The sequence below is a fragment of the Phalacrocorax aristotelis genome, chromosome 4 (assembly GCF_949628215.1).
Source record: "Phalacrocorax aristotelis chromosome 4, bGulAri2.1, whole genome shotgun sequence".
In the NCBI taxonomy this organism is placed as follows: domain Eukaryota; kingdom Metazoa; phylum Chordata; class Aves; order Suliformes; family Phalacrocoracidae; genus Phalacrocorax; species Phalacrocorax aristotelis.
Window position 1 is genome coordinate 66,626,227 of NC_134279.1, and position 27,972 is coordinate 66,654,198.

At 36.6% G+C, this 27,972-nt stretch overlaps 1 protein-coding gene across 1 annotated transcript; it reads right to left on the bottom strand.

The window, feature by feature from the left end:
- Positions 1 to 172: 172 nt before the first annotated feature.
- NCAPG (non-SMC condensin I complex subunit G) lies at positions 173 to 27,940 on the bottom strand. The gene is made up of 21 exons (XM_075091781.1): positions 27,587 to 27,940; positions 27,030 to 27,239; positions 25,948 to 26,176; positions 24,419 to 24,564; positions 23,392 to 23,476; positions 21,327 to 21,519; positions 18,863 to 19,012; positions 16,526 to 16,666; positions 15,453 to 15,576; positions 14,020 to 14,109; positions 13,686 to 13,865; positions 13,165 to 13,275; positions 10,890 to 11,009; positions 9,102 to 9,338; positions 8,594 to 8,775; positions 5,689 to 5,863; positions 5,109 to 5,270; positions 4,228 to 4,399; positions 1,852 to 1,944; positions 1,356 to 1,431; positions 173 to 518 (listed from the first exon to the last, which is right to left on the bottom strand). Exons 1-21 carry the CDS (start codon positions 27,695 to 27,697, stop codon positions 392 to 394), a joined length of 3,114 nt encoding a protein of 1,037 aa, XP_074947882.1. The 5' UTR covers positions 27,698 to 27,940; the 3' UTR covers positions 173 to 391.
- Positions 27,941 to 27,972: the final 32 nt, after the last annotated feature.

The following is a 27,972-nucleotide window of genomic DNA, read 5'->3' on the forward strand; positions in this document are numbered from 1 at the left end:
TGGGTACACTCGAATTGCTGCCTGTACAAGCAACCACTCCAGGTCAAACCCTCTCTCTGAATAATGTTAAATACCAAACCACCTTTAACCAGTAAGTACTTAACAACCAACAGCAATTTTTATGTGCAGATAAAAAGCATTCTTCTCTATAAAGTAAAAAAAACCCCAAGTGTTATTCAGGTAGTATTTTAATGTGTTTTATTACATGAATGATGGACTTCATCTTTGAAAAATCAAAAGTATCTATTTTAAAAAGTGCCTACAAAAATCGAGAATTACGAATGATCGTAACATAGAAAGAGTTAAATGTGACTAACAACAAAACAAATCTTATTTTTCAAGCCTGATGTTAACTGCCAGCATGAGCAAAGGACACTTTCTCCTTTTGTCTTCACTCATCTGCTTCCCTGTCCAAAAGTCTGGAAAGATTCATCCTTGTTTTTTCAAATGCCACTGTCTTTGCTCGTCTTGAAGGCCTTGAACTTGGCACTGGGACCGATTCTTGAATTTCATCTCCACTGAAATGTAAAATATTTTAAAGTAAGGCCAAAAAGACTAAGCAAGCTAAAGAGTTTTTATATGATCTTGAAACATGGTCTTAAAGAACAAAAGAACTTCTTAGTAATTATACACTTTTTTTTTGAGAAGAATATATATCAATGTTTTCCAAGTGATACAGCAGTATCAGTAAAGATAACCAAGTGTCAGCAGTTGCAAAATAAAAGATTAGGTGGTATCAAAGTATATATACACCAAGTAAACAAATGGGAGTGACTGACACCCTAAAGGCCAGGGATTTACCACTTGAGAAAGAGTGAGCACAGCTAAAAATTAGAAAGATAATGTAATTTCAATGCTTATATCCTACAAGACCATAAGGGAAGGAATGCGCTGTGTACATTCACTTCACAGTGATTTCTAGAAGCTCATCAACCACATGTTGAAAAGCAAGCAACAAAAACATGGAGGGGAAAAAAGAATTTAAATAAAAAATAAATTTGGTTCCTCCACAGAACAGTTATTAAAAAGCAGAAAACGTGATTGGAAGAAGAGTAATTATGTAAGCCAAAAATCTAACTCTTGTCAGCTAGAATGCACGTTAACTCCATGCACAAAAGGTATGTTAAGAAAAAGAATAAAGAATGACAGGTTCTTAGGCAAAGATAATAAAACGTGAAGCTGTCAAACCTGCCATTGTTTCAAAAGTAGCAGTTCACAGAAATTTTCTTAAATTTCTGTGTCTTACGAATAAAGGATATTAAAGATGCAGGTTTGGAGAAAGAGAAAACATTTGAATTAAATTTGCTTGCTAGAACAGATGTCGTAGTTTTGATGGTCGAGAGAAAAGGATTTACCTTTCACTACCACATTTTTCAGTCGTGTCAGTTTTTCTTCTCACAGACCTCGCTTCTGCTGCTGCTCTCCTTTGTCCTAAGTATAAGCAAAAGTTTCTTTTCATATCATGATATTTCTTTTCTTAAACAGTTTTGTACCTTTCTTCAGTGTTTGATATTGCATTAACACACAAATACAGAGCCACCACAGATGGAATGAGGTGACAAAACAAAGCCAACACCACCACAGTGTACCCCTTCTCTCAAACTCTTGGCCACAGTCACCCTCAGCAATGGGCAGATTATCTTAAAATCCTGTAGTTGGACTTTTTCTATTTTAAAATCTGTGCTCAAATATTTCCACAAAACAGACTATTTTAATCTTTTAACAAATAAAATCTGTTAAAACTACACAGTATGAAGACTGAATGGTTTTTATATCTTTATGTTCACAAAAAGTATGAAGTTATTTTGTTAAAACCAACTAGTACTGTAGCCAGAAAAAGTTAGTGCATACCTTTACCAGTTTTGTTTCTCGTGGATTTCAATTTTGCAGTTGCTTTATTTTTTGCTTCATTAACTGGAGTATGAAGAGTATCTTTATTATTTTCTGTTATAGAGAACAGCACGTGAAGAGTCATAAATAAGCCACTTTATCTTAAGCACCAGTATTTTAAATTTTGGCTGTTACATAGACAAGCCACACAATTTTACCTCCACTTTTTCCTTAAACTAGAAGTTAGTAATAAGGCTAGAAAGAAGCTGAAAATGTCACTCAGTTATAACCCTGCCCCAGCATAGGTCAGTCACATTTAAACTATTCCTGAAAATTGTTTAGCCCCTTTCATTGTGTCAGGCATCAAGCAAGTGGGGCAGGAGACCAGCTTGGCTGAACAGGGAACTCCTCGTGGAGCTCAAGAGGAAAAAAGTTGTATGATCTCTGGAGGCAAGGTCAGGCTTCGCAGGAAGAGTACAGAGCTGTGGCTCGTATATGCAGGGAAAAGTTGGCCAAAACTCAATTAGAGTTGAAACTGGCCAGTGTTGTGTCAGATACCAAAAAGAGCTTTTAAAAGTATGTTAAAAGCAAGAGGAGGTCTAAAGAAAACATTGGACCAATACTTGAAGATGTTCACCTGACTAAGAGGTATGAAGAAAAAAAACTAGACATTCGAGGCTTTTTTTTTTGCTGACAGTGTGCCCAGGTGGCCAGTAGCATCCTGGGTTGTATCAAGAAATAGCATGGCCAGCAGTAGGGAAGCGATCATCCCTTTGTACTCGGCACTGGTGAGGCCGTACCTCGAATACTGTGTTCAGTTTTGGGGCCCTCACGATGAGAAAGACATTGATATGTTGGAGCATGTCTAAAGGAGAGCAATGAAGCTAGTGAAGAGTCTGGAGAAAAAGTCTTATGAGGAGTGGCTGAGGGAGCTGGAGTTGTTAAGCCTGGAAAGAGGAAGCTCAGGGAAGACCTTACTGCTCTTTATGACTACCTGGGGGGGGGGGGGAAGTGGAGAGGGAGGTGCTGGTCTCTTCTCCCTGGCATCCAGTGACAGGATGTGTGGGAATGGTTCAGAGCTGTGCCAGATGAGATTTAGACTGGACATTAGGAAGCATTTCTTTACTGAGAGCATGGTCAAACACTGGAACAGGCTTCCCAAGCCTGTCAGTGTTTTAAGAGGCATTTAGACAAAATATGCTTTAACTTTTACTCAGCTCTAACGTGGTCAGGCAGCTGGACTACATGATCATTGTAGATCCTTTCCAACTGAAATATTCTATTGTGGTTTTAGACATTTCTAACAATCTTCCTTCAGCAGTCTTATGTTAGGAAAAAAGCTTCCTTGCAATCAAATCTAAATCCCCTTTTGGCTTCCAATTGCTGCCAAGATTGTGTCTGTTGCCCCTTTTGTAAATGATAGCTGTGAACAAATTTGAAGTAGTAAATGCTGCTTTACTTTTAACGATCCCAAATGTATTTGGGGAAGGGTGGGAGAAGGGAAGGGAACAATGCTTTTCTCCTACATCCTGCTTTTAAGAAGTGCTCAAAAATCCTGTTTCATGAGACACACCAAAAAGTATTATCAGATGTTAGCAAAAAACAGTACAACTATTTTCTCAAAAGCGTACTTCCAACTTGCCATCCAATAAATATTTGACGATATAAACATAGAAGATAAAAAATTAAAGTATTTGACACTTCCAGAAACAACAGATTAAAGCCCTGAAATAATCTACTAGAAAATATAAATGCAAAATTAAAAGAAAACGTGATCTGCTTAAAACAGTTGTCAATATCTTTGCTTTACTGCTGTAAGCAAACCTAAGCAAATCTCATCCAAATGCTTTTCTGCTGAAAAATGTTAGACTTTGTGCCACCAGCACAATATACACTGCTAAGGCACCTGCAGCTGTGCAGACCATGGAAAGTCTTCCAGCTACCTCTACTTCAAGCTCTGAAATAGCAATAAAAACAAATCTGGCACCAACATATGAGCTTGTAACAAGGACAGACCAGTGTCAACAGTAAAGATATCAACTAAATACTGCTATAAAACAGTCGGCAAGAAGCATGGGCACCGTAACTCCAAAGTCTAAAAACCCCACCAAGTACCTGCAGGGCAGAGCTTAAAACTGAGCACTGAGTCTTAAGTAGAGTATATATACTATTGTGGAAAATAACAAAACACAGAACCTGATCGAAAAAAGGAGTAACAAAACATGGAAAATACTTCAGAGCAAATATTTTGAAGCTATATGCGCATTTACTAGATGTTACCTTCTCCTGTTTTTTCAAGAAGTAGATTTAATGGAGGAAAACTAAAATGTATTTTCATACATAGCTAAACAAGTCAGTTGTATACCTACTACTAAAACCACACCTCTCCTGAATTACCTTCCTTGTTGTGAATAGTATTTTCAGCTAACGTGGTATCGATTTCCTGTGGCATTTCAGAGGGGCCCATTTCCTCAGTCCTTTCAGAGTTGTCTTTGCCCACATTAGGATCTTTGATCAAGTTCATCTTGACCTTCTCAATAGCTCTTTGACACAGTTTATCTTTCACTTTCTGGAGAAGAGATATTTAATGTTAAATGCTACTTAATTTTACAACTATTTATTTTATTCATTAAATTTACCCACTAATAGGATTAATTAAATTCACTACTTGAAGGATACAATGTGCAACATGAATAGTCAAGTTGAAAGGAGAAATGCTTTCTCCATCAACACCAGGAAAAGAAACCCAAAATACCTCTTTTTTTTTAATTAAAGGAAACAAACATTAAAGCAACTGGACCTTTCCAGCTAAGTCCTGGAGCATTTCTACCTCTGGATGATATGCCCATAGCAGATCAGCATTCTCTTCAACATTTCGATATACCATTATCTTCCTCTGTCACACGCTCAAATGTTTTTTTTTTCCCATATTAATAAAAGCATCAATGTAAAAAACTTAGTCTTGTAATCCCTTCCCACTTCATCTTAATTCAAGCACTCTTTTCATGTTGCCTAACAATCTTAGTTATATCATACATTTAGGTGTAAAGTTTCAGCTGTTAATCATTAACTAAAGATAAGCCATCCAAACTGTAAAAGGCTTAATACTGAATTTTATTTTAACATTAATAACTACACCACAGTTATCAAAAGAACTTACTGTACTGAAATGTATCAAGCTGGGCACACCGTTTCACACTGGCTTTACTATAAGCATATCAGAACATTAGATTGCTAGTGATTAAAAAAAATTAAGAACCATGTTATTTATGTACTACCTCTATTATCTCGTTGAGCAGAACCAGAAGATTCTCTGTGGAAGAACTACTGAGTTCTAGTGAATTTAAAGCTTTTGCATAAATACGAACATCTGGTGCCATTGGGTCCATCAAGATCTCGTTGCAAATTCTCATTGCTAAACTATCATGCACTGTTAAGTCCTGTAAAGGAAAGAAATCACATCAGAATTTTTGCCTGGAACCATTTACAGAAGACAGCAATGAGAAATCTGATTTAAGCAGCTAATGACTAATTTTACATAGTAAACATTTTCTTAAAATGCAGTACTTTGAGTACATACACCAACTGATTTTTATAAATACTTTTCCCAATATAGACAATTGGGCATGCTGAAAGTTCCCACTAGCATTTTTTTAATTGTACGAGGGAGGGGAAATGGAGCGGAAGGTCAAGCTAAGAGGTTTCATTACCTGAAATAATTTAATCCAGCTTCTGACCCTAGGAACCTCAGAGAGGCCCAGACAGCTAGCAGTAAATGAGGGGGCGGTCAGACAAAGTGGTGAGAAGAACTATCTCTAGACATAAATATTGCTTTCCTCCAGTTTAAACACACTGTACCTGATAGTCCTGAGACTTTTCAGACTGAGGTTTCAGCCCACTTGGTCTGGTCAGGTCCACTAACAGTTCAGAAACATTACTGATATCTATTTCAGCCAAAGGTGAAGTTGCAGGAGCATTTAACAGTGTTTGCAGAGTTGGAAGATAAGCTTCTTCAAAGCATTCCTGGTTAGACCTGTTTCAATTGAGTCAAACATTAGCAGCACAATGAGACAAAGTTAAACCTTCATTCAACCCTAAATCTTCTCTTCTATGATGAAAAGTTCACATACCCATTACAACACTTCAATCAAAGCAAAGGGGGAGCAGCCACCTCGGCAGAGACAGCCAGCAGGATCAAGACATCAAAACTGCTTCACAAAAGCAATTTCTTTCAAGTTTTAGCACATATTATTTCAAGTAAGTTTTAAGTAACATTTCCGGCCTATGAACAGTTTGAGAGTTTGCCCTTACTACTGACAACTTAACTGATATATACATATTATCTCCTAAGGGACAGAAATACATTTCTCTAAATCTTCTCTTCAATATGTCCTCCTTTCTGCTTTTTTTTTGGGGGTACTCCTCATTGTGTAAGGAAGCCTGGCCAAAAAAATGCAGTAGTTAACAAGATTTTTTGGAAGAAATACTTGTGCTTTCTTTTCCCAGAAGAGTTAACTCCTGCCAAGCAAGCCTAAAAATCACATTGTGCTTGGTTCTGCAGCAAGTTGTCTAAAAGTATAGTTCTAGAAGACAGGTCAAAATATTTAAAAGGTAAGGTGTCAAAAAGTACAAGGTACTAGTTGGTGAAGTGAAGCCTTTCTTGAATCTGATACTTGTTAACCTCCTATCTGAGCCCAAATAACTGCAGGAAAAAACTAAGAAAGTAGATAATTTCAAAAAAGCAGATTGTTTGCTGCTGGATTATTGAGCCAAGCCAGCTGACCAAAGGACCTTCTGAGCACTGACAATGGGGCAAGAAAGAATGAAAGCAAGAACTGTCCTTTTTCAGCAGCTTTAAGGCTTTAGATTGGTTCAAGCATAACCAAAGTATCATTCAGATTATTTCCTGTAAATCAAATAAAACTTTAAAAAGTCTAGTAACATATAGGCACAAGGCAGAAGTTTCTCCTCTTAGGCTGCCAGACAGTTTATTACTCTTCAGAAAACATTCCACGAATAAGAATTGTTCACCGGTTACAGGATCTTGTCCCTATTATTAGTATACCATGCCACTCCACTGACATGACAGAATATTTATAGCAGTCAGCATCAGCATTTTTTTCCTCAGAGTTCAAATATTTAATTTCAAAAAGTAAGCCTCTTGATTATTTCTGTGACAAGATGGAGATGTTAACAGAGCAACAGCCAGAGAGATCAGTACTAAAATTTGGTATTAAATTCAGCCAAATCTCATTTTTTACTTGAGTTTTCATTTTCTGAATGGCAACTTCGCATAGTTCTGAATTACATAGTAAATAATTCTCATCTGAAAATACACTACTGCTATCAGAAGAGACTCCATGAGTCATCTTAAAATAAACCATTTGTGATCCAGAATACAGATATTTTGAAAAAGAAAATTAATGAGGTTTCCTAACTAAACAGAGATTCCAAATCAATAAACCACATTAAGATTTACAATTTTTTTCTCCACTGATTCTTCTGATTTTTGTTTAAAGCATACAGCATGTTTTCCTTTTCAAGAAAAGGATCATCTATGAGGTGCCAGAAGGCATTGCCTCATTTGCAAATGACTTTGAAAAAGATTCACAGGGTAAGACAACTACACTCACAGGTAAAAGATTATCCGTATTAAAAGCTTAAATTCATTACTCACTAACAGATACTAGAAGCACATAAAATCAGTTTTTAGGTTACTTATTTTCAAAACAATTTAAGTAGGGAAAACCTCATTCTGGAGCAGACCGGCTATTTTCTTCTTTTTTTCTAAAAACAGCAAAAATATATTTTTGGGTTTTTTTCCCTCTCCAGACTCCCGTTTGAACCACTCCCCTTAATGTGGCAATTTATAAGGCCACAAAACACTTAAGTCAATTTGTTTTGGAAAAATAGATAAGGCAACATGTAATACACTAAATTAAATCTTAACCATTAAAAAAGGCAGATAAAACCTCAGTGGCTAAAACCACTAGCAACAACTGAAAAGTTAAATGTATTTTTCTTTGAGCAAATGAAAGGTGAATTACAATTCAAGCTCCTACCCCCTTACATAAGCTCTCTACCTCCTTTGTCCAGATCCTTGATCTAATTTGCATTTGTGCAATTTCTACTTGTGCAAGATTAAAAAAGATTCATAAAGCTGCTAGACCAATTGTCACGGTTTAGCCCCAGACAGCTGCTCGCTTGCTCCCCCCCACCCAGTGGGATGGGGGAGAGAATTTTAAGGGCCAAGGTAAGAAAACTTTTGGGCTGAGATAAAGACAGTTTAAAAATTAAACAGTAATAGTAATAACAATAATAATTATATAATGAAAAGGAAAACAACAAGAGAGGCGAAACCTCGGCGGGGGAGGAAACCAAGTGATGCAACCACTCACCACCTGCTGACTGACACTGCTGGTCCCCAAGCCACAGTCGCTGCTTCCCCTGGCCAACTCCCCCAGTTAATATACTGTGCATGACGTTACATGATATGGAATATCCCTTTGGCCAGTTTGAATCCACTCCCTTGGCTGTGGCCCCTTCCCTTCTTGTGCACCCAGCAGAGCACGGGAGGCTGGAAAAGTCCTTGACTAGTACAAGCACTACCCAGCAACAACCAAAACATCAGTGTGTTATCAACATTGTTTTCATCCTAAATCCAAACACAGCACTACACCAGCTACAGTGAAGAAAATAATTCTATCCCAGCTAAAACCATGACACTAATGTATATTTTCACATAGTAATTCAAAGGCCATACCTATTTGCATAAGCAAATAAAGGGAAGAACACTCCCAGACAGTGTCTAAGCCGAACATCCTCTTCGGTCACAGGATTATACCACAACAAAACAAGACGAGAAAGAAGCTTGGCACTAACCAGCCTCCCAGAGAACATCAGTTTGGCTATGCCTTCTGCAGCTTCCGTCCTAAGTTCTGAAAACTGAAGGAAGAACTGATCATACACACAACACCAACCACAGCACTTTTCACTAATACTTTACAATAATAATTTACATCCTATTTTGCCAGTCAATTCTCCACCTCCACAAATTTGCACCTGCACAGAATTCAAAGCTAGCTCAGGAGTAATGTTAGTCTCCATCTGTGACAAAGTTGTGGTCATTTTCTAGGACAACTACTTTAACATTAAACCATTAATTTCAATTACACATCATGTAATGTTCACATGGAACCTAATGGGACGGGAAGCCTTCTGCAAAAGACGTTTTAAAACACAACTACAGCAAGTTTTATAGTATTTCTTACCTCACTGTCTAGGAAACCTGAAAGAAGCTGCAGGAGGTTGTGAGTCATAGCAGTGTCTTCCTCCTCCTCTACTGTTTCACTTTCTTCCTCACAATCTTCCATTCTACTATGTGCGTCTTCACTTTGAGAATTACTGCCTTTTCTGGATTTAAATGGCTCAATCCCAAACAGCATTAGTTGATCAAAGATTGCCTTTAAAGCACTGAGCTTTACCTTTATGTTATCTATTTGTAAAACCTAGATTTGATAAGGAAAATACATACATCATCTTACAGTAGACCACCAATGTTAACATTAAGTGTAATAAGATTTTTTTTTTGCTTTAATAAGATTTATCTGTGAAACTTTTTATAGTACTTGGGACAAATGTCACACTTTAGAAAGGTGTGATAAAAGTTTAAACCTGAATTTATAATACAGCCTAGGAAAGAATTTATCAATCCATCTATGCAATTTCCATTACATAAAACTGGTTGAATTTCACTCAGAGTGAGCATGAGTGTGTGGGACAAAATTTGATTGTCCAATGTCTGTTTAGAAGTTGAACAAACAAGTCTATCTGCCTATAGTAGCTCCATAGTGCTAGGCACCACAGAAAAAACACATAAGACAATCCCTGCTCTGAAATCCTATATAGCTTCACTAAAACAAACAGTATGTAAAAAGACAACAGGGAGCAAGACAGTAATAAAAGTCAAAAGTTGCGTAGGTTACTATATGTATTACAGTTCAAATTAACATTCAGATAAAACCATACGCAGTGGGTTAGCCTAGAAATCCTAGATGTGTTTAGCCCGATGCCCCACTTTTGATGGCAGCCTACACAAAGAATATGGGGTTTATTACCTACAAAAATTAAGTCTAAACTCTAAGCTGCTAAAACTACTGAAGTATTCCCTAAACAAACTGATTTTTAAGACGACATACTCAAAGGCAGATTAAAAACAGTAGGATGGGCTAACTTTTAGGAACCCGAAGTTCTGCTGTGGTGACTGACAACTATCATCTTGTCTGAGCCAAGCATATCAACTCAACACCAGTCAAGAACTGACACCAGTCAGTTCTCAAGTGTGTACCTGAGCACACTCTTAATAAAGCACGACAGCCACCTTCACTTCTCTCAGGGCCAGGGCCTGAAAAGTTGACAATAGTGTAATCTTTTACATAATTAGCTCAGCATCAGAATAATTACCACAAATATGGGAGATGGGGCTATTACAGCACCCAACATGTTCCATGAACAGATGTTCAGCTATGCTTTTGTTTGTTGGTTTGAATGTCGCTTTATCCTCTAATTAACAACTTTTACTTAATCCATACAAAATTAATAATTCAGAAATTAAATCAGACACCCAAGATGACAGGTATGTGCGTAACAGAAATGAAAACCAGTCACATTTTTAGTTTGGTTTCCCAAGCAAGGAAGGCTTACAGAATCCTACAGCTTCTTTTCTACATTAACAACATGAATAGAGGACCAATTTAATCCTATTTGGAAGAGAAAACCAGATCTTACAAATAAGGAATTCCTACAAACTTTCAAGACAACAGGTGACCATACAAAGGAAAGGCATGCTACTACCAAGATATACTGTATAAGCTTGAATATTACTAGACATCAGAAAATTCTAAATGAAACCACACTGTCCAGATCCATATCTTTAGGAAAATAGGAATCACTGGTGTTCAACTAACGTAACTATGTAGAAGAGCTTGTTATAGATACAAGACTAGTTTTATTTACTTAGTCACACAGACCATCATTCCGTTTTCCATCAGACATTTTACCTGTAACAGCAGTGCAAGGTGTCGTCGGGCAAATTCTTTGTTCTGAAGGGCACAGCAACCCAAACACAGAACTGCCATATTTCTCACAGCTGGATGGACATTAGTTATACCAGGAAGTATCTGGAAACAATAATATTACACTTTATAGTTGAAATACATGAATTGAGAATAAAAAACCGACTACTAAAATGTGCTTAACCTGAAACTAAAAATAATTTACTTTTGATACAGGATTGGGAAGTGGTAGCTACTCTATACTCAAGTTTATCTAAGTATAAACAGAAGCCAATTGAGTATGCTGTTTGAAATCAGCAACAAAATAACGGCAAGAATCACAAGTATTTTGCTTTGTGTTTGTTTTCAAACAAAATTGAGGTGACCACTCATTGTGAAACAAAAACCAAAACCAAACACAAACAACCTACACATTTCTTCATAAATGACATGAACATTCTTGCAGAGAAACAATACCCAGTTCCAAATTGCAGAATACAGATGCCAATTCCATGTACTTGGAATAGTTGTGTGGATTTTTACCATTGTCTTCTCAAGAAAAGCCAAACTAGATACAGGATGAACTCTACAATGGGATCATTTTATATTTTTGCATTTACTAACGAGTTCAAATTTAAGCAACAAACAATATATCTCAAATCATGTAATATGTGAAAATCCAGCAGAAACAATAATACAAAAGCAGGATCTTGGAGAAAGAAAAGTGGAATAAACAACAACAAATGTGAACATTAAAGACTGACCTAATGAAAAAGAAGGTTTCTGGGAGGCACGTCAACACCAGTTACGATTTCTAAGAATACTTTATACATCTGAAAGAAATCAGGTGTGGTTCCACTATATTTAAACTAATCTAAACTGGTATTGCAACTTTCTTTGCAGTTTGAATTCTAAGAATGCCCATAGTGAGCCAGGTCATCTGGCCCATTGTCTTGGTATCAAAAAAGGGCAAAACCAAATTCCTATGAAGTATTACATAAACAAACTAAGTAGATACTTCCCAAGAATTCTTGTCAAGGTCCCAACAATTTGCAGCTGAGACACCCTAGAGCTGGGAGGCTGTTCGTATCTGCCTAATCATTCCATATTTATTTTTCTTGAACTTGCTGAGTCTTCCTTGAAATTTAGTCAAGTGTTCACCATGCACACATCCTGCGACAATGAATTCCACAGATTATGTATTAAGTGAAGAATCAACTCATTTCATTTGTTTTGAGCTGGCTAGTTGCTAGCTTTATGGGGTGATTCACTTTCTCCATAACACTCACGTCTTCTGCCCTCTATCAGACCCTACCCCTAAGTCTTCTCTTCTCCAGGTTTTGCAGAGGTAATTTATTTAGTCATTCTTCATACAGAATCCATTCCATACTTTTCCTTGCTGCCCTTCTCTTGACCACTTCCTATCTAGAAAGTTTATTTGAATTGGATGAGAATCGCACAGAGTATTCAGCTGTGGGTGCACCATTCATACAACAGCATATTACTTTTTTCCATTTTGTTTGCACATGCGGTAACAGTTAAGTCTGTGATATTTAGAAATGTTCATCTTAAAATCCATACTCTTCATAATGAAAACTAGGAAGTATGTCTTGTAGGCTAAGAGGCCTATAACACCACTGCCTTAATTTTCAATACAGAAATATTTTGCTCTTCAAAGGTGCTAAGAAAACAGAAGAGGGGGGAAATCCCCATAAACATCTTTTCGTTCATCCCTGCCATGTACAAGGAAGGTCTACATGAGTTCCAGTCTTTCCTAGATGTAAAGCTTTGGACTGGCAAAAAAAACCCACAACACCAAACTCATACCTCAAGTAAAATAAAAACAAACCACAAAACCACAACAAACAAAAACCCAAATTGTAAAGTTCTCTATTAAAGAACTCATCGCTTCAGCTGATAGAAAATCCAAGTAATTAAAGTACCAGCAAGGGCAGTAAGCAGATGCCCAAGCACCACACTTGGCACAGTGTAACTCAGTACTGTCCAACACTGTCATACATTAGTCAAATATTTACCATATTCCTGTTTTATTTTAGTATCTTTCTGCCACAGCCAGTTCTGGCAGAGGAGCTCAGAATAGCCTATCTGGACTGCACCTCCAAGGCACTAGGTTCTGGGAAAGCTTAAAAGCACCAGACACAGCACTACAGACACAGCAAAGTCATTGTGAAATAATCACAAACCATCCTGCCAGCACCTAAGGGCCAGCTATGATATATCTATTTTTATGACAATGTAAACAGTATTTATTCCTACATACCAGAGATTCAATGAGTTCATTAATGGTTGGACCAATTCCTTTAGAAAGGGACATGATCTTCAGAAGTTCATAACACATCATCAGACACTTCAACAGTGTTTCAGGATCATTCTTCAAGTAGGTCAGGAAAAAAAAGACAATCACTATTAATACAAATGGTGGCTGTGATAAGAAGAATTGGGACATTAATCATAATCTTTCCCTACCCAAACAAACATTTCTTGTCCACTACACATTTGCTCTGCAAGAATATTAATCAAAATCTGTCTATAAATATGACGAAGAGAGACTCAGATTTTCAGTTAGTTCATTACTCAAGGACAAGAGAGCAGTTTAACTGAAATTCATTTTTTGCCACAACATACCATCAGCTTCTCTACATGCAGAAGGAGAATATTAATACCATAAATGTTCACTTTCAATTTCAAAAATTTAGGTGATAAAGCAAACTACAGTTTCCTTTAAAATTATGAATAACTGTCCAAACAACAAGCACTTGGGAATACAGAAAGGGAAGAGACCTTCTCCACATGCACTTCTTTAATTTCAGGTTGCTCTGCTTCTTTTATCAGATCATTTTTAATGTGTTCCAACTCAGTTATTTTCTCTTTTAATACTGATGCTTTATTAAAATCCTGCAGATCAATGCATTCTTCCAAAGCTGCTTTTGCTTCAAAAAGTTTCACCTTTGTTTCAGCCAACTGAAATACAAAGTAAGAAGTTAATATAATACCATAACCTTTGTGACATTAGCCAACAATACACTATTGACACAAGCTAATAATACACTACTATATAAAAATCTTAGTAGATGGATACACTTAATGTTTTTCTTGTCAACTGAAATCTGCTTACCTTAAGCTCCCGCTTTCTTATTTCAGCAACATCAACAGGCTGGTCGACTGCAACAATTGGCTCATGAACTTCTGATATAATTTCTGCAATCTATTGTTACAAGCAGTATATTAGTGCCATTAATTTCAGTTCAGATACCAGATACTAAGCATTTAACTTCTCCAAATTTAAAATATCAATCTTCTGAAAAAGTATTCAACATCTGTGCAGTTTACCTTAACAGCATCAATTTGGCAACACATAGTCTAACTGGAAAGTCTAGTGTTTTCTACCATTTAGCTAGGTAAGCAAAAAAATAGAAGACTGTATATCCATGAATGAGTTAAGCAGTTTCCATGCCAACAGTTCACTGGCACCATTCCTCTAGATCTGAACACATGCTTTAAAAAGAATTACTGGTAACGAGAGTAAGGTTTTTCATCTGTTACTACTTCAATCAAAGCAACTAAGAACACTATCACTTAAAGATCTATAAACCACCATACATAGTATAAGAAACCACGCAAGTAACTTAATTTCAAGCCGAACACATGCATAGGACTAGAAGCAGAACTAGGCTGAGAGTTTTTCAGTTGGTTAGGAGGTTTCTTTAAAGTCAGACGTGTTACATTAGTTTTCCTCATGCGTTGTCTTGATTTTTATTAAACACTGAGTGAGACAGGATAGTCTTAATTTGTTTTATCTTGTATCAGATCACCTCAGTTTATCTCTAACTTCCTCTCAAGCTGTACCAAATCAACAGAATATACCGAATCAGCGTATTTCACTGGAATAATAGAAATGCACACATCTACTATTACTATTGTACTATAATGCCAAGATTATCATAGCTCTCCACCATAATCATTTTAACAAACCTATATCCTAGCTTTAACCACTGGACTGGAGTTTTCCAAAAGGGGCCTCTGTCCTTAAGTCCAGGGTTCATTTAAAATATTTGAGCAAAACCAAGGGCCTATTTTTCAGGAGTCAAGTTTAAATAATTATGCTGTATATTAAACTTTACTATATGGAATACTTTTCTTATAAGGGTTTTCAGTACCTATCTCAGCTAAAAGGAGGGAAGAGAAGTGAAACCTGGAAACGTACATTATCCTCACTTTGAATGATCTAGTCAAAACTGTTTGGATCTAATATGACAAAGGATTCTGAAACAGGACGTTGAAGTGTAATACTGTCCTAATTTGAGGATTACATTTACATCACCAGCCAAATGTCAAAGATAAAAATCTTTAGACAACCACAAAATGCAGCTATGCTACCAAAAAAAAAAGGGGGGGTGGGGGGAGGGCAGCCGACGGACACAACATAAATGCTTCTCCAACCTAAAAATATTTTAACTCCTGATATTTCTGTTACTATGCTTCATAAAGTCTGTTTGACATACAGGGAAGGCAGAACCTAGAAAACAATGAACCTTTAGAACTACTTACAGTTTGAATCCTTCTGTCATCATCCTGAACAATAGTGAGTAATCTTTCCGTAAGCAGAGATATAAAGGCTGTTGAAGTTGTAGGCAGAGTAAGAATCTTTTGTAATGTAACTAACAGATGCTTTCTGCATTAAAGAGAAAAACCCAATCAATCTGTTTGCTTTTTCAAGAAAATGGAAGACATGAGTTAATATTTTACCCACTTCGAGTTAGTGCTATCATGACTTTATGATACATTATAAGAGAAACTTCTCTTTAGCTATATTAATTGCTGAATATATTTTCTTACTTAGCAATGTTTGTCTTCTCCTGGTTTTACCTTATTTCTCTTGATTAGAAAATGCTGGATTTTTTTATTCAGGTGTCACTACTGTCCAATGAAAGGTGATACCAGCAGAAAACAGTCAGAGCACCAATACTGTAGAATGCTTTCACAGAAATTATCTGGCTGAAAACTAAAAAAAGTTTAAGTTAAACTATCCTGCCAGTCTGGCATACATATGATGCATTCCACTAAGAGTTTGAGATTATTGCTCTGTTTGTATGGTATGAACTTCCAAATTTATTCACTCTTATTACTTCACATCAAAAGGCTGTTAAAATTATAGGAATGACTCAGTTAACACAGTCCAATTCAGCTTGGCATCTAAAGCATCTGTTAACCTGTTTGGCCTTAGCAGACTGGGCTTAAAAACATAAGAAACACACAGGCTACTTGCTACAAGTCATCGGCTGAGAAGTAAACCATTTATCTCCTTTTATTTTTTTATATACTATGTTCCAAATCAACAGTCTTGTAACTTCATAATCTCATGAATACATTATGAAATTATGAATTTGTTCTCCCCAAACAATGTTGCATCTGCATTAAAACTCATTTTTCCATGAAAGCAAGCAGACGATATTTGGCACGCTTTTGGGAACAATTCCATTAGAGAGACCATGCCTTTTTTTTCCTCCAGCTAGCATTAGAGCTGTATTTTGTCTGTTTGATCAGGTTATTTTCCCAACCAAGACTATGCCTGTCCACAGGCACGACTGCCATAAGCTTAATAACACAGATTTTAAGTTTACCTTCCTCCTTCTTCTGTGGTATCCATGCAGCCTATGATATGAATCAGTTGCTGGCCTATAAATTCTTTTGTCATCAGGTTTTCAAAACAAGTGAAGTCTTCTCTTTGTTCCTCACTAAGAACTGGAATATTTTTAAAGTAACTGAATCCAAATAGAACAGATATAATTACATTCAGAATAATTGTTAAGTAAAAAACCAAAACCCACACCAAACAAAACACCACCCGACTCAAACCCCCACCACTTGCCTTAGTTACAAGCCTTAAAAATTATTGTGTTCTTCTTTTCATAGATTAATTGTTCCAGAAATTTATACCAAAGAATGCAGTTTTAAAGTAGTGTACATTAACCCTGTTTTAGAATGCAAAATAGTAAGGAACAGAAAATGAGAAGTTATGCTTGTACGTGTGATTTCAGTTCTATACCCCTGCATAAAGGGAGCATCTTAGGCATAAATGTATACACGTACCATTTTTCATATACACAACTAGTATTTTTCTATATATTTAGGTACTATGTATTCTTTTACATGTTCAGAGTGTTATATTGCCTACAAGACAAAATACAAGAAAATCATTAGTGTGCAGTGAATTCTAAATTCTTTATATGGTCAAATATACCATCATTTGAGTATGTCAGATATACTCAGACACATGGCATGGAAACTGTAATCAGTTTGGTTTCTTGTTTTTTCCTAGAGTCATTGTTCTTTTATCAAAATTTCATCCATCAATGAGAGCATGCATGTTCAGAAAATCTGGAGTGAAATATATGATTTACAAAATTCAGTACTGAAAAGAATATAAAACGAACACACTGATATGAGCTGTGAAAAAGATGCTTATTTTTACACAGCTTTGCAGACACTTTTCAGCAACAGCTCATTAAATTTAGCAAATTTTAAAAATTTCTTCTAAGGTAGGACAAAAGCTCTGCACATAGCTGTACTTAAGAACATCTGAAATTACAACAGTGTAGGCAACTGATCCTGATCATTTAACAATAAAGTTACCTGCACCAGGCAGTAGTGAAATATTTAAACAAAGCTCACAATCTTGCATTTTTTTCTTGACAGACTTAGTCTCTTGCTCCTAACTGATACTCTCACAGTGCAAATAGAGACCTGGATCATACAATTGCAAATCTTACCCAAAACAACTGGTGGCATAGCTCACCAATGAATAGTTTAACAGTTGATACTACAAACAAGTACCAGCAAACCTAATTAAGCTTACTCAGCCTCTTCCTGAAGGGGAAGATAATTGAGGGCATTTTGGATAGGATCAGATGGAAAAGAAAACCTTTTTTTGGAGAACAAATGTTTTATGGACTCTTAAGTTCATTATGAATGAATAAATTTACACCTACCAGACTGGATCACACTTCAAAATTACGGAAGCACAGATGCTTCATTTAATAAAAGTTTATGAAATGTGTTAGCACATTCCACATTGAAAAGTAGCAATGATTTCTGTAAGTACTACTAGAATACGACACCCACTGAAGTGAGAAAAGAATATGCACATTTTTAATTGGAAACATCTATCAAAACAATGCATTTTTCAGCAGATCTGATTTATAATAGTTTCAGGAAGCTTCACTCTACATTTTGCAAGTACAATACCTCAGTTAAGATGTCTCAGCATTTCCCATGCTCACAAACAAATTCTGTTCAAATTTTATGTTAATACTAAAATAGCCCATTGAGACAAAAAATACCTTTCTTCACTTTGGTAAAAAAAAATTACTTAACAAAACATTCATATTTCTCTCGCCCTCAATTAAATGCTCTGTAATTTGCTCATTTAACAGCTCTATCACTGCCTTCAGACATAAGTTTTGGGGAAGAATGCCTGCCTAAGCAGGGGAAAGAGAAGCAAGTAAACTTTCAATTTCAAAACACACTTCTCTTGGGGTCAGCAGCCAAACTACAATGATAAAAAAAGTATTGGTTTCTGCAAGCTCTTTGCAAACACACAGCAACCTACAAAACAGCTGGACAAAGGATAGCTGCATATTACAGAACAATGACTCTATTACCTTAAATGGAAAAGAATTATATGCTATTGATCTAGCAGTCCATCTTGCTGATAATTCATGAGAAAGGACATTCCAAAGTGTTTTTTTCACATTATAAATTTGCTTTTTACAGTTTTTGTTTAAAGGAAGTAAATGCTCTCAAAAGTCTTAAAAAATGTTTTCTAAAAAAATATCACTTTTCAAGAACAACTTTGGCTTTGGAGGAAACCTAATCAGTTAAATAAAATAAATATTCTCTACTTTAAAAAAAAAAAATTTGTTTTAGTGGTAAGAGATTTATTTTTAAATGCAATATACCTTAATAAATAATCCGCATATATAGCTGGTTCTGGCAACATCTGTTCTAGTAAATCTTCACCTTCTTCACCCTTTGATTTTAGATATTCACAAAGACATCTCCAATATAACACATTCTCAGCTGTTAAGTCTTCCAGCTGCATCAGTTTTCTAAACAAAAATAAATACAGAGAGATCAATAAAACAGGGTCAAAGACAACAAATACACAGAAATAGATTATTTCCTAAAACAAAAATAAAATCCTGACAAAGGTACTGCCCATAGAAATACTTGAAGGCTGACAAAAATAATCTAGTCTTTCTTAAGCGGGAACACTGAGCTCCCTGGGCCACTCACCACACTGCACTTTTCAGTATTCAACATCAAGGCAGCTCGTATCAGTTTGCAGAAAGACACTGCTCAGCCTTTCAGACCTCCTAGAGCAACCACCCAAGTCCTTTACCCCTATGAAACAGTGTTATTACTGTACCCATCTGGAAAAATTGAACTTCATTAATCTGCAGAAATGCAACAACTTCATTAAGTCATTTTTCAGCTTCTGTTTATGAATTAGTTCTTCCATTCTTAATAGAAGACCTTTACACAATATTCAAGTAGCAATCATAGCATATCAAATGCAAAAAGCAACACAACTGCTTTCTCAGCATCTCGGTAAGCTCATCCTGTTTAGCAGACACAGGGCCCCCACTCCTTTTTATAATCATAGTCTTTTCCATGCCAAGCAAGCATATGATCTTTTTCAGAAGCAGACATGAAGTTGTGCATTAATTCTACCTCAAAACAGAAAAAACAGAGCATCACTGTCAGTGGTAGTTTTCTCTCCCTTCAATCCCATTTTACTTGCAAGCTATCAATAACAAATTTGTTTTTCTTTTAGGTCCCTTGCACACGCTGAAGAAAACAAAAAAACACCCCAGCAACACGTAGACGAAAAATGATCATTTGATGGCTTCCCATAAACCAGACAGGCCTTAAAAGTAAGTTTAACAAACAAAAAATCATCAACTTCAAAAATCTAAGCATTTGTCATACAGCTACTGCATCACTCAAGATGTAGTCAGAAACATCATACAATAAGCCTAATATTTTCCATAAATAAAAAAAATTACAAGCTGAATAATTTCACTCACTTCTCAAAATGTTGTTAGTCTAACAGATCTAATTCTTAAAAAAAATTCTCAGTTAGCCCAGTCTTTCATAACAGAAGCCATCTTTTGAGCAGGATCAAAGTCAGACTGACAAGTCCACAACTATGTAAATTTTTCCTTTGAACCTCTTCAACTATTGGCACATTTACAGAGGCTGTTAGATAGTTATGACAGTGTTATTGACGCTTTTTAAACGCAGACAGGCCCACACCTATAGCTTTGGAGTGCAATGCATGTAGCATCTACTGACTGTCATAAGATATTACTAGCTTGCAAGACACTTCATATGATGACATTATACATTTTCCCCCAAAACACAGAATAAGATTGTTGCCACTTTTAATCAGTGATAATTTGTAATTTAAGTTTCAGCTGAGATTAGACTCCTACCATGTTAATACTCATTCCACTCTGGTTGCCTCAATTAACTCGAGCTGTTTCTTCTCACACCTTTTTGTCTCCCTTAGCAATTTCCTACAAGTTCTAATTTCTTGGCTTCTTTCCCCCATCATTTTTGCCTTAATCTTAATATTCATCACACCATTTTCTTCATAGCTTAGGAGCTCACTTAGTTGAATTCTACCAAATATTAACACAAGAAAAGAAGCCTCTAAGATACCAACTTCTGTAAGTCTCTGTTTATTCAAGTAAAATACCTCCAAAAGAAAGCCGAAACACAAGGTCATTAATTCCATTCTGATAGATTCTCCAAGCAGTTCACGGATAACAAACAGCCCCAAATTGTGCTGCCTCTAGCTCAGCAAAAAAGATAGAAGGAAGCCAAACTAGGAAATATGTGAGAAAGACCAGACACATTACTGAAAGGGAGGAGGAACAGGAGAAAAAAAGACCACAGTCCTTCAGTACTACAGGTTAAAAGAAGGGAGGAAATTACAGTTGTGGGGGTAAACTAGAGCATTGCTTTTATTGTAAGCTGTACAGACAGTACAGGAAATAAAACAAATTAGCTTCCAAGTTGTTACTCATAGAAAAGCTTGTTTAGCTGGTTAATTTACTGTTTCCTCCTAAATTCTAAGAGTGTGATTTTTGGGGTGTTCAGGAAACAAGAAGTCAAAGACATTTTTCATTTCTTCCTCTTGCTTATCTGGCACTATCATTTTCAGTTGGTGAACACAGAACTTTAAAGACCAAAAAAGTGTATCCGAATGATGCCATGAACAGGCATCATGGCTTACACCACAATATCAGTCTTAACACAGGTAATAGTTACCCTGCTCCCCATTCAGATATAAACTTGATATTCTTATACAAAATATTCTTTTTTTTTTTTTTTAATGAAAACTGATCTGCATACCTGCTGTCAAGGTTTTTACAGTTCTGAACAAAGTCTTGAAGTGGAGATGATGAAAACAAAGCATTTAGTACGGGGCCAGCCACTTCTGGGCAATTTTCCACATCCAGTCGATGAAGCAATTCTAAAACATCCCCTTCAGTGAATTGTAACCAGGCCTGAAGCAGCTTCTTCTTGATTACCTCCTTAACAGCATCTAATAATACAGGAATTTCAATGGTTTAAAATGTTAAAGGTCAAAAGGTAACAAGCTTTCAATACACTTTCACAAATCATTTTTCTATAGGCGGCTTTTTGGAAAGAAGTTATTATATAGTTGAACTTAATGTTACCTTAAAAAAGAAACCCAACAGTTAGACAAGAACTACCTATGGAGCACTACTACATTTTTGAGGCAATATATTTTCCCCCCAGAGGGAATTAAAAAAAACCCTCTATCCAAAAATTGTTACATCTAAAGACAACACCTCAACCCAGAAAATCTACAAACCATGAACTCTTGTAGAGCAAGGAAATATTCTGGGGAAGCATTGTTAGATACCTGCTCTGTTCCAGGCATTTTGGAATTGGCCACTTTTGGAGGCAGGATACTACTGCACAGACCTTTAGTTTGAACTGCCACACAGTTCAAACTGGTGTTTGAACTGTTGCTAATTCAATTATTCAGCTGGATTATGAAATTTACATAAAGATACTTTAAGTTCCTCCTCCCCATTACTGTTCTAGAAACTACTTGTTCATTGTGGCAGAGTACTATTAATCAAGGAGAAGAGTATTTATGGGAACATCTAGAATACATACATCATTAATACATATATACAGAATTAAGCGGGGAAGTAGAAATGCTAATAGTCTGATGGAAGTGAAAACATAACAACTAGGGAGCAATACAAGTAAGCTCTTAGGACCTTTTAGAAAACAATATCCAATATAATGGAAAAAATAAAGTACACACACACTGACAACACTCATCTTTTCTCTTATATGTGAATTATCATAAAGACAGCACCTATATACAGTCAAGAGTTCAAAAAGAGCTGTAAAAAGGCCTTGAAAGAGCTAAACTAAGGTCCTAAGAATGAGAAACCTCTCCAAGAAGGTAAGAAGCATAAACTAGTAGAATGCAGTAGAATGAAAGAGAATGAAGAACTGACAGCTGAGCTGAATGCACCCTGAAAAGTAGAACTAAGCAGAGTCAGCATTGTGTGTTCTAGGTTTTAATTATGAACACTTGTTCTAAAGCCAATATGGAAAAATATCCAAAATTTCAACCTAGCAACCTTGAACAAGCAGGTTCCTCTCTTATTAGCTTGAAAGTTACTTAGATAAGCAAATTCAATAAAGATACACATATTCAAGGTTATAGAATTTACAATACAGATCAAAATGACTGAATACTTGTGGATGTATATATAAATGCAGCCAAACTGGAACATGAGCCTCTTTTGCCCAGCAAAGAGTATATGATATCAATGACAGATTATTTTCCCTTGTGATTCCAGTTGTCAAGAAAAAGAGCAAGTTCTCAATATCTGGGATGAAGAATCACCCTAAGGAAGATACAGACACCAACAGAGAAAGTACCTGCTCTGTATCATAGAAGTTCTTTATGTTGAACACCTCAATGTCACTGAAATTGAAAAGCTGTACCTTCTCAGTAAGGAAATAAAACAAATCCTTGTTCCTGACAAATGAAGATCACAGGAAAATATAGTGAAAGTATCTTTCCCCCCACCCCAGTTTTGAATGATTACTAAAACAGAAACACATTCACCTGAAGACAGAACAATTGTCTGTCAAGACCAAGTATTATTGAGGTGGGATGTGGGGGGTGGCAACCAGCAGACGAACAGCAGCTAGTTAGTGCAATTGTTTTCTGGAAGAGGGGACTGGAAAACCAAAGCAGCAGGCAGAATTTCTTGTGCTTAAACGCCTCCTGGTACCTCATGACTCCCTTTGAGCTCCTCCTTATTGCCATCACAGATTCCACGTAAATCATCCCCAAAACATTAGAAAGTATTTTCTCTTAAACATTTGTATTAAGATGTCAAGAAAAATGATCTCTTACCAGATCTGTCATTAAGTCCTTGTTGTAACAATTTTACTCTCTGTGCTATTGACAGAGCTCTCATGTGAACTTTTTCTGCCAAAACCTTAAAAAAATAAGACATTAAAATATATTTCTACAAATGGTAACAACTGTATTCGTTACCTACCTGTGGGTTTAAACTCTCAGTTTTATCCATCCACAGAAACCATAAGCCAATAAAATCCTGTAACACCTATACCATCAGCACCGTACCAACACATTAACAAGCAGATTTTTGTTCATGGAAGAAAATGTAAAATAAAGAAAGAATAAAGTTAACAAATAGCTCAGAAGCTTGGCAGCTCTGCTTGAATGCAACACCTGGATATTAAAACTATTCTCTTTAAAGCTCCTAGATCAGCAAATACCTTCAATAAAATGACTAAAGTATCTACATTTCTTAAAGCCTACCAATACAGAGGTTCAGTTAAAAAATAGAAATTAATCTAAGTTAAGAAAGAACAGAAAATAGTTTTGCGTGAAAAAAACTGAATATTTTGTTTTAAGATCTTGTCTAAGATGCCTGCACAAGAAAGATACATGGTAGCATACCTTCCTGCCCTTACCCCTACAAGTAAACATAAGTAATGGCTGATACTTCTCGAAATTGGAATACCAAAAATATGCCATTTTTCACTAGTATTGCTGTGATCCTAACTTTACTGAATTATAACAACACTTCTCTGTAATAACAGAGAAGGTTGCTTCACAAACATCACAAAATGCATAGAAAGAAACCAAAAGATTGTACATATAATCCGTACTTCTATTGTCCAATTCTGAAAAGCTGAGTTCTATCACACAAGTAATTTCTATTAAGCACGTTCTGCAGACAAATTCAGGGGTTTTAACTTGATAACTTGTATTAAATCACTCCCCCTCAAAATTCTGGCAAGTGAAAATAAATTGTTTAATTGTTCTTAGTATTTAATCCGTGAGACGGAGGAAAAAGACTTTAGAACTTTAAGTCAGTCTTTGAAATTAATATTAAAGTGGTCCAATTTACCTCATATGCCTGCTTCCTGACAGCTTCTTTTACATCCATAGTGCGGCCTACAATTTTTGGCAAAGTCCTTGCTGATGGAGCAATACACGACAGCACTGCACGCCTCACTTCTGAATTTGAATCATTTTCAAGCAGTGTACTGTAAACTGAAAGTAAAATAATCATAACAATATTTTCATAAGAGTTTGAAACATGGAAAACACTCAATAAATCAGCTGTTTTTAAAACCCTTCCTCTGTCCCTGCATAACACATACAAATGTAGGGAAGAGTTCAGGGTCACAACCCCAAGATTTTATGGCCGAGTTATGATCTCCAAAGAAATTCAACTATGAAAATAATATTTGCAATCCTAAGTAGGATCTTCAGTTAGTAACTCTGAAAACTGCTACTCTAGATCCCACCTATAAAAAAACATTTTGTCATTTTCTGGACAAAAAAATAAAAGTAAGAAATAAAGGAGCCAATGATTGGAAGCATTTAAGTCCTCTATTTACTGGCTATACATCCTCATTACCTTTGAAGTAGATCCTTAAGTTCTAGTATAAATGGAAAACTGCAATCTTCATCAAGCCTATCAAAACTCAAATAGTAAATCTCTCACATAATACTTTGTTATTCTTGACCCTTCTTCAAAGTTAAAAGCAACAAGGATTTAATCAGAGAATACTTGAATTCATCTTCTCGCTCTGTGAGACAATGATTGACTATGAGTTTTACGTGCTCCTAAACGAGCAACTTACAAGCAAAGACTTAGAAAATATAATTTCAAAGAAGGTTCCTTAACAACAAAACAACCTGAATTAATTAACTTACTCTCCTCACAAAAGACAGCATGTAAAGTCTAATCAGGACACGATTTATGTAACAGCTGTGCTAGTACAAACCTACAGTCTACCTTGAGCAATGGAAGTACAGGCTTAGTCAAGAATCATACCATACACAAAGCAAGCCGCAAACGGCACAAAAAGAGCATCAGGAAACCTGGAAGTGATCCATGAAAAAAAATGAGATTTGCAAGAAAAAAAGTAGCCCAGAAAACCATAGGTCAACAATGTCAGTAACCAGTTTGCCTCTCATGGGGCTGGAAGCTGTTATTTGAGACAAAATTATTTTTCTTATCTCTACTCCTCTTGGGGTTTTTGTACAAATTCAATAGCACAAAAGGGTCCTTAGAGGGAAGAACTTAGTAAGCACATATTTTATCTCCACCCCAATTTGCAACACACCTTTACTCGCACCATCCTTCAGCTATGTTTAGTCCATAGAACAGCCTGAGCCCAATATGATTTCTTATCATTTAATCCCCAGTGAACCTCTCCTTCAAGCAGTTCTGTCTTTTCCCCTTGAACATACACAACTCTTGCACCTACTGCCTCCTCTGGCAACGAGCTCCACATTTTACAAATTATTACAAGAATACCCTCTAAGAGTTGTTTACTCAATGCTTAAAAAAAGCTTTAAAATGTTTTAATGTAATGTAAATCAACAAATGCTTTTAAAGAAAAGAAAAGAAACACTATTACTTACTATTAACAACAGGACAGTTTTCATCCTTAGGATCTTGAAGTCTCGACAGGGCCAAGACAGCTTGGATTCTCACATTCGAAAATTTATCTTGTAGTCTAATCAGCATAGCTTCATTAATTTTATCAAATAAGTCATCATCAATCTGGGCATTCTCTGGCATATTTCCCAAAATCTTATTAACAAGCTGACATGTTCGAAACCTAACTGCATGGCTGTTTGCATTGTGAGACTTAGGGAAAGAAAAAAAAAAACCGTTCTTATAATCACACTTTTCACATTTCCAACACAAGGCTATTAATATGCATGTGTATGTAGTTAACATTCTATACAGTACACGAAACATGCACTTATGTATTTCAAAAGCTTTTCCTACCTAAGTTTATTTTGAATAAGAGTCACATAACTAGAAAACGATTATGCCAGTACCTGCGGCACTTCACATAACTTGCAGTGTGCCTTCACAAAGGAAGGAACATGCTTACCATTCAATATCAGCTACAGTACATTAGCTAACTTACCCGTCCCCATAACACATTAGAAAGAAAAAGAAGTTAGCAATGACGACTAGTGATCTTGGCCTGATTAATAGTTTTTCTATGTCAAAACACTAGTTTAAGAAAATGTAATTCTGCTGTCTTTTCATGCTGTTGAAACTGTTGATCATCTTTCTACGTAACACTCGCAATAAGCAGAAAGGATTAATACATATGCCAACCATACTTGTATGAACGATCTTTTAATATTTTTACTTATCAAAGAAACACTATAAATCCATTTCCACAATTCCACACCTAACACTTATAAATGCACCTATAGTAAAGCCTATAATGACAGCTGACAGCCAAAAATGAAAACAGTTCATATTTTCTTACAGGCCTAACTTCTGAATCCAATTGTTGGGCTATTGGGGGGTGGGGGTGGGGGAGGGGTGCGTGTCAGTGCGGGTGTTAGCCAAAAAGCACTAGCTTTGCTTTCACTTTTTAAGTTCTAGTTTGCAGGTATCATCTTGAGCACCAGCAAGTTTTGCCCACTGCATGAAGTTTCCATTTGTTACGTTAAAGATTTAGTAAGTGTTACTGTACCTCAAGCAGAAAGTTAAACACGTAATTCAGAAGTGAATTATCTTCTTCACCCTCTTCACTACCATCTTCTTTCTCCATTTGATAAAAGGAAATAACAAATTTAGCCACAAAATTGATCACTTGTTCCACTGCTGGTTCCCGTCTATAGATTATCATGGCATACTTAAGGAAATGAATGAATTTTTCATGAAAATCTTCCTTATCTTCCAACTAAAAATAAAATAAAAATCAAACCACAAAAAATTATAACTACCCGGTTCATCTTTCAGAAGCAATACCACAGAAAAATAAAATAAGTTGTTTTAAAATTGACAGCTTCTATTTAAATTTTTAAAGTGCTAAAGCCAGCAGTAGGGCACACCAGCTGCCGTGCATTCTTCACTGAATATTTTGCTTTAACTCCAGAGCAGGCATGCCTTGACCGCTGGACTCCATCCTGGCGTTTGCACTTACCTGCTCAATGCTCGTTTTAGGGGCGAGAATGCCGAAGAGGCCTTGCGGGCCTCGCTCCCGCCTCAGCCGGGCGGGTCCCGACTCCCCCCCGAGAGCGGGCGTACCTCGCTGTAAGTGCTCTTCAAACCCACAATGAGCTTCGCGTGGTTCTGGTGAGGCTTCTGCGCCAGCTGAAAGGCGTCTTTGATTTGCAGAACCTTCTTTTTCGCTCCCATGGCTGCGGAGAAAGTGGGCGGTCACCTCACGGCCCCCTCCCACGGTCTCCCGCGGCTCGGGGCCGCCGCTGTTCCCGCTCCTGGCTCGGCGGCAGTGAGGCCGCTCCTAACGGCGGAGGGAGTGCCCAGCCGCCGGCGGACCGTTCCAGGCGCGGGGACACCGGAGGAGAACACCCCCACTCGCCGCCGCGCGCGCACCGCTAACGGCCACAGCGCCCGCGCCCCCAGCTTCAAATTCGGCGCGAACACCGCCCCCCATCTCGCGAGAAAGCCGG

What these genes read in the sequence shown, in the direction of transcription:
- NCAPG (XM_075091781.1), bottom strand. Translation starts at nt 27,697, where the DNA reads ATGGGAGCGAAAAAGAAGGTTCTGCAAATCAAAGACGCCTTTCAGCTG. An exon ending in ACCTTGCACTGCTGTTACAG is followed by an intron (nt 9,339 to 10,889) that starts GTAAAATGTCTG and finishes TATCAAATCTAG; the next exon opens with GTTTTACAAATAGATAACAT. An exon ending in AAAAGTCTCAGGACTATCAG is followed by an intron (nt 5,271 to 5,688) that starts GTACAGTGTGTT and finishes TTTCCTTTACAG; the next exon opens with GACTTAACAGTGCATGATAG.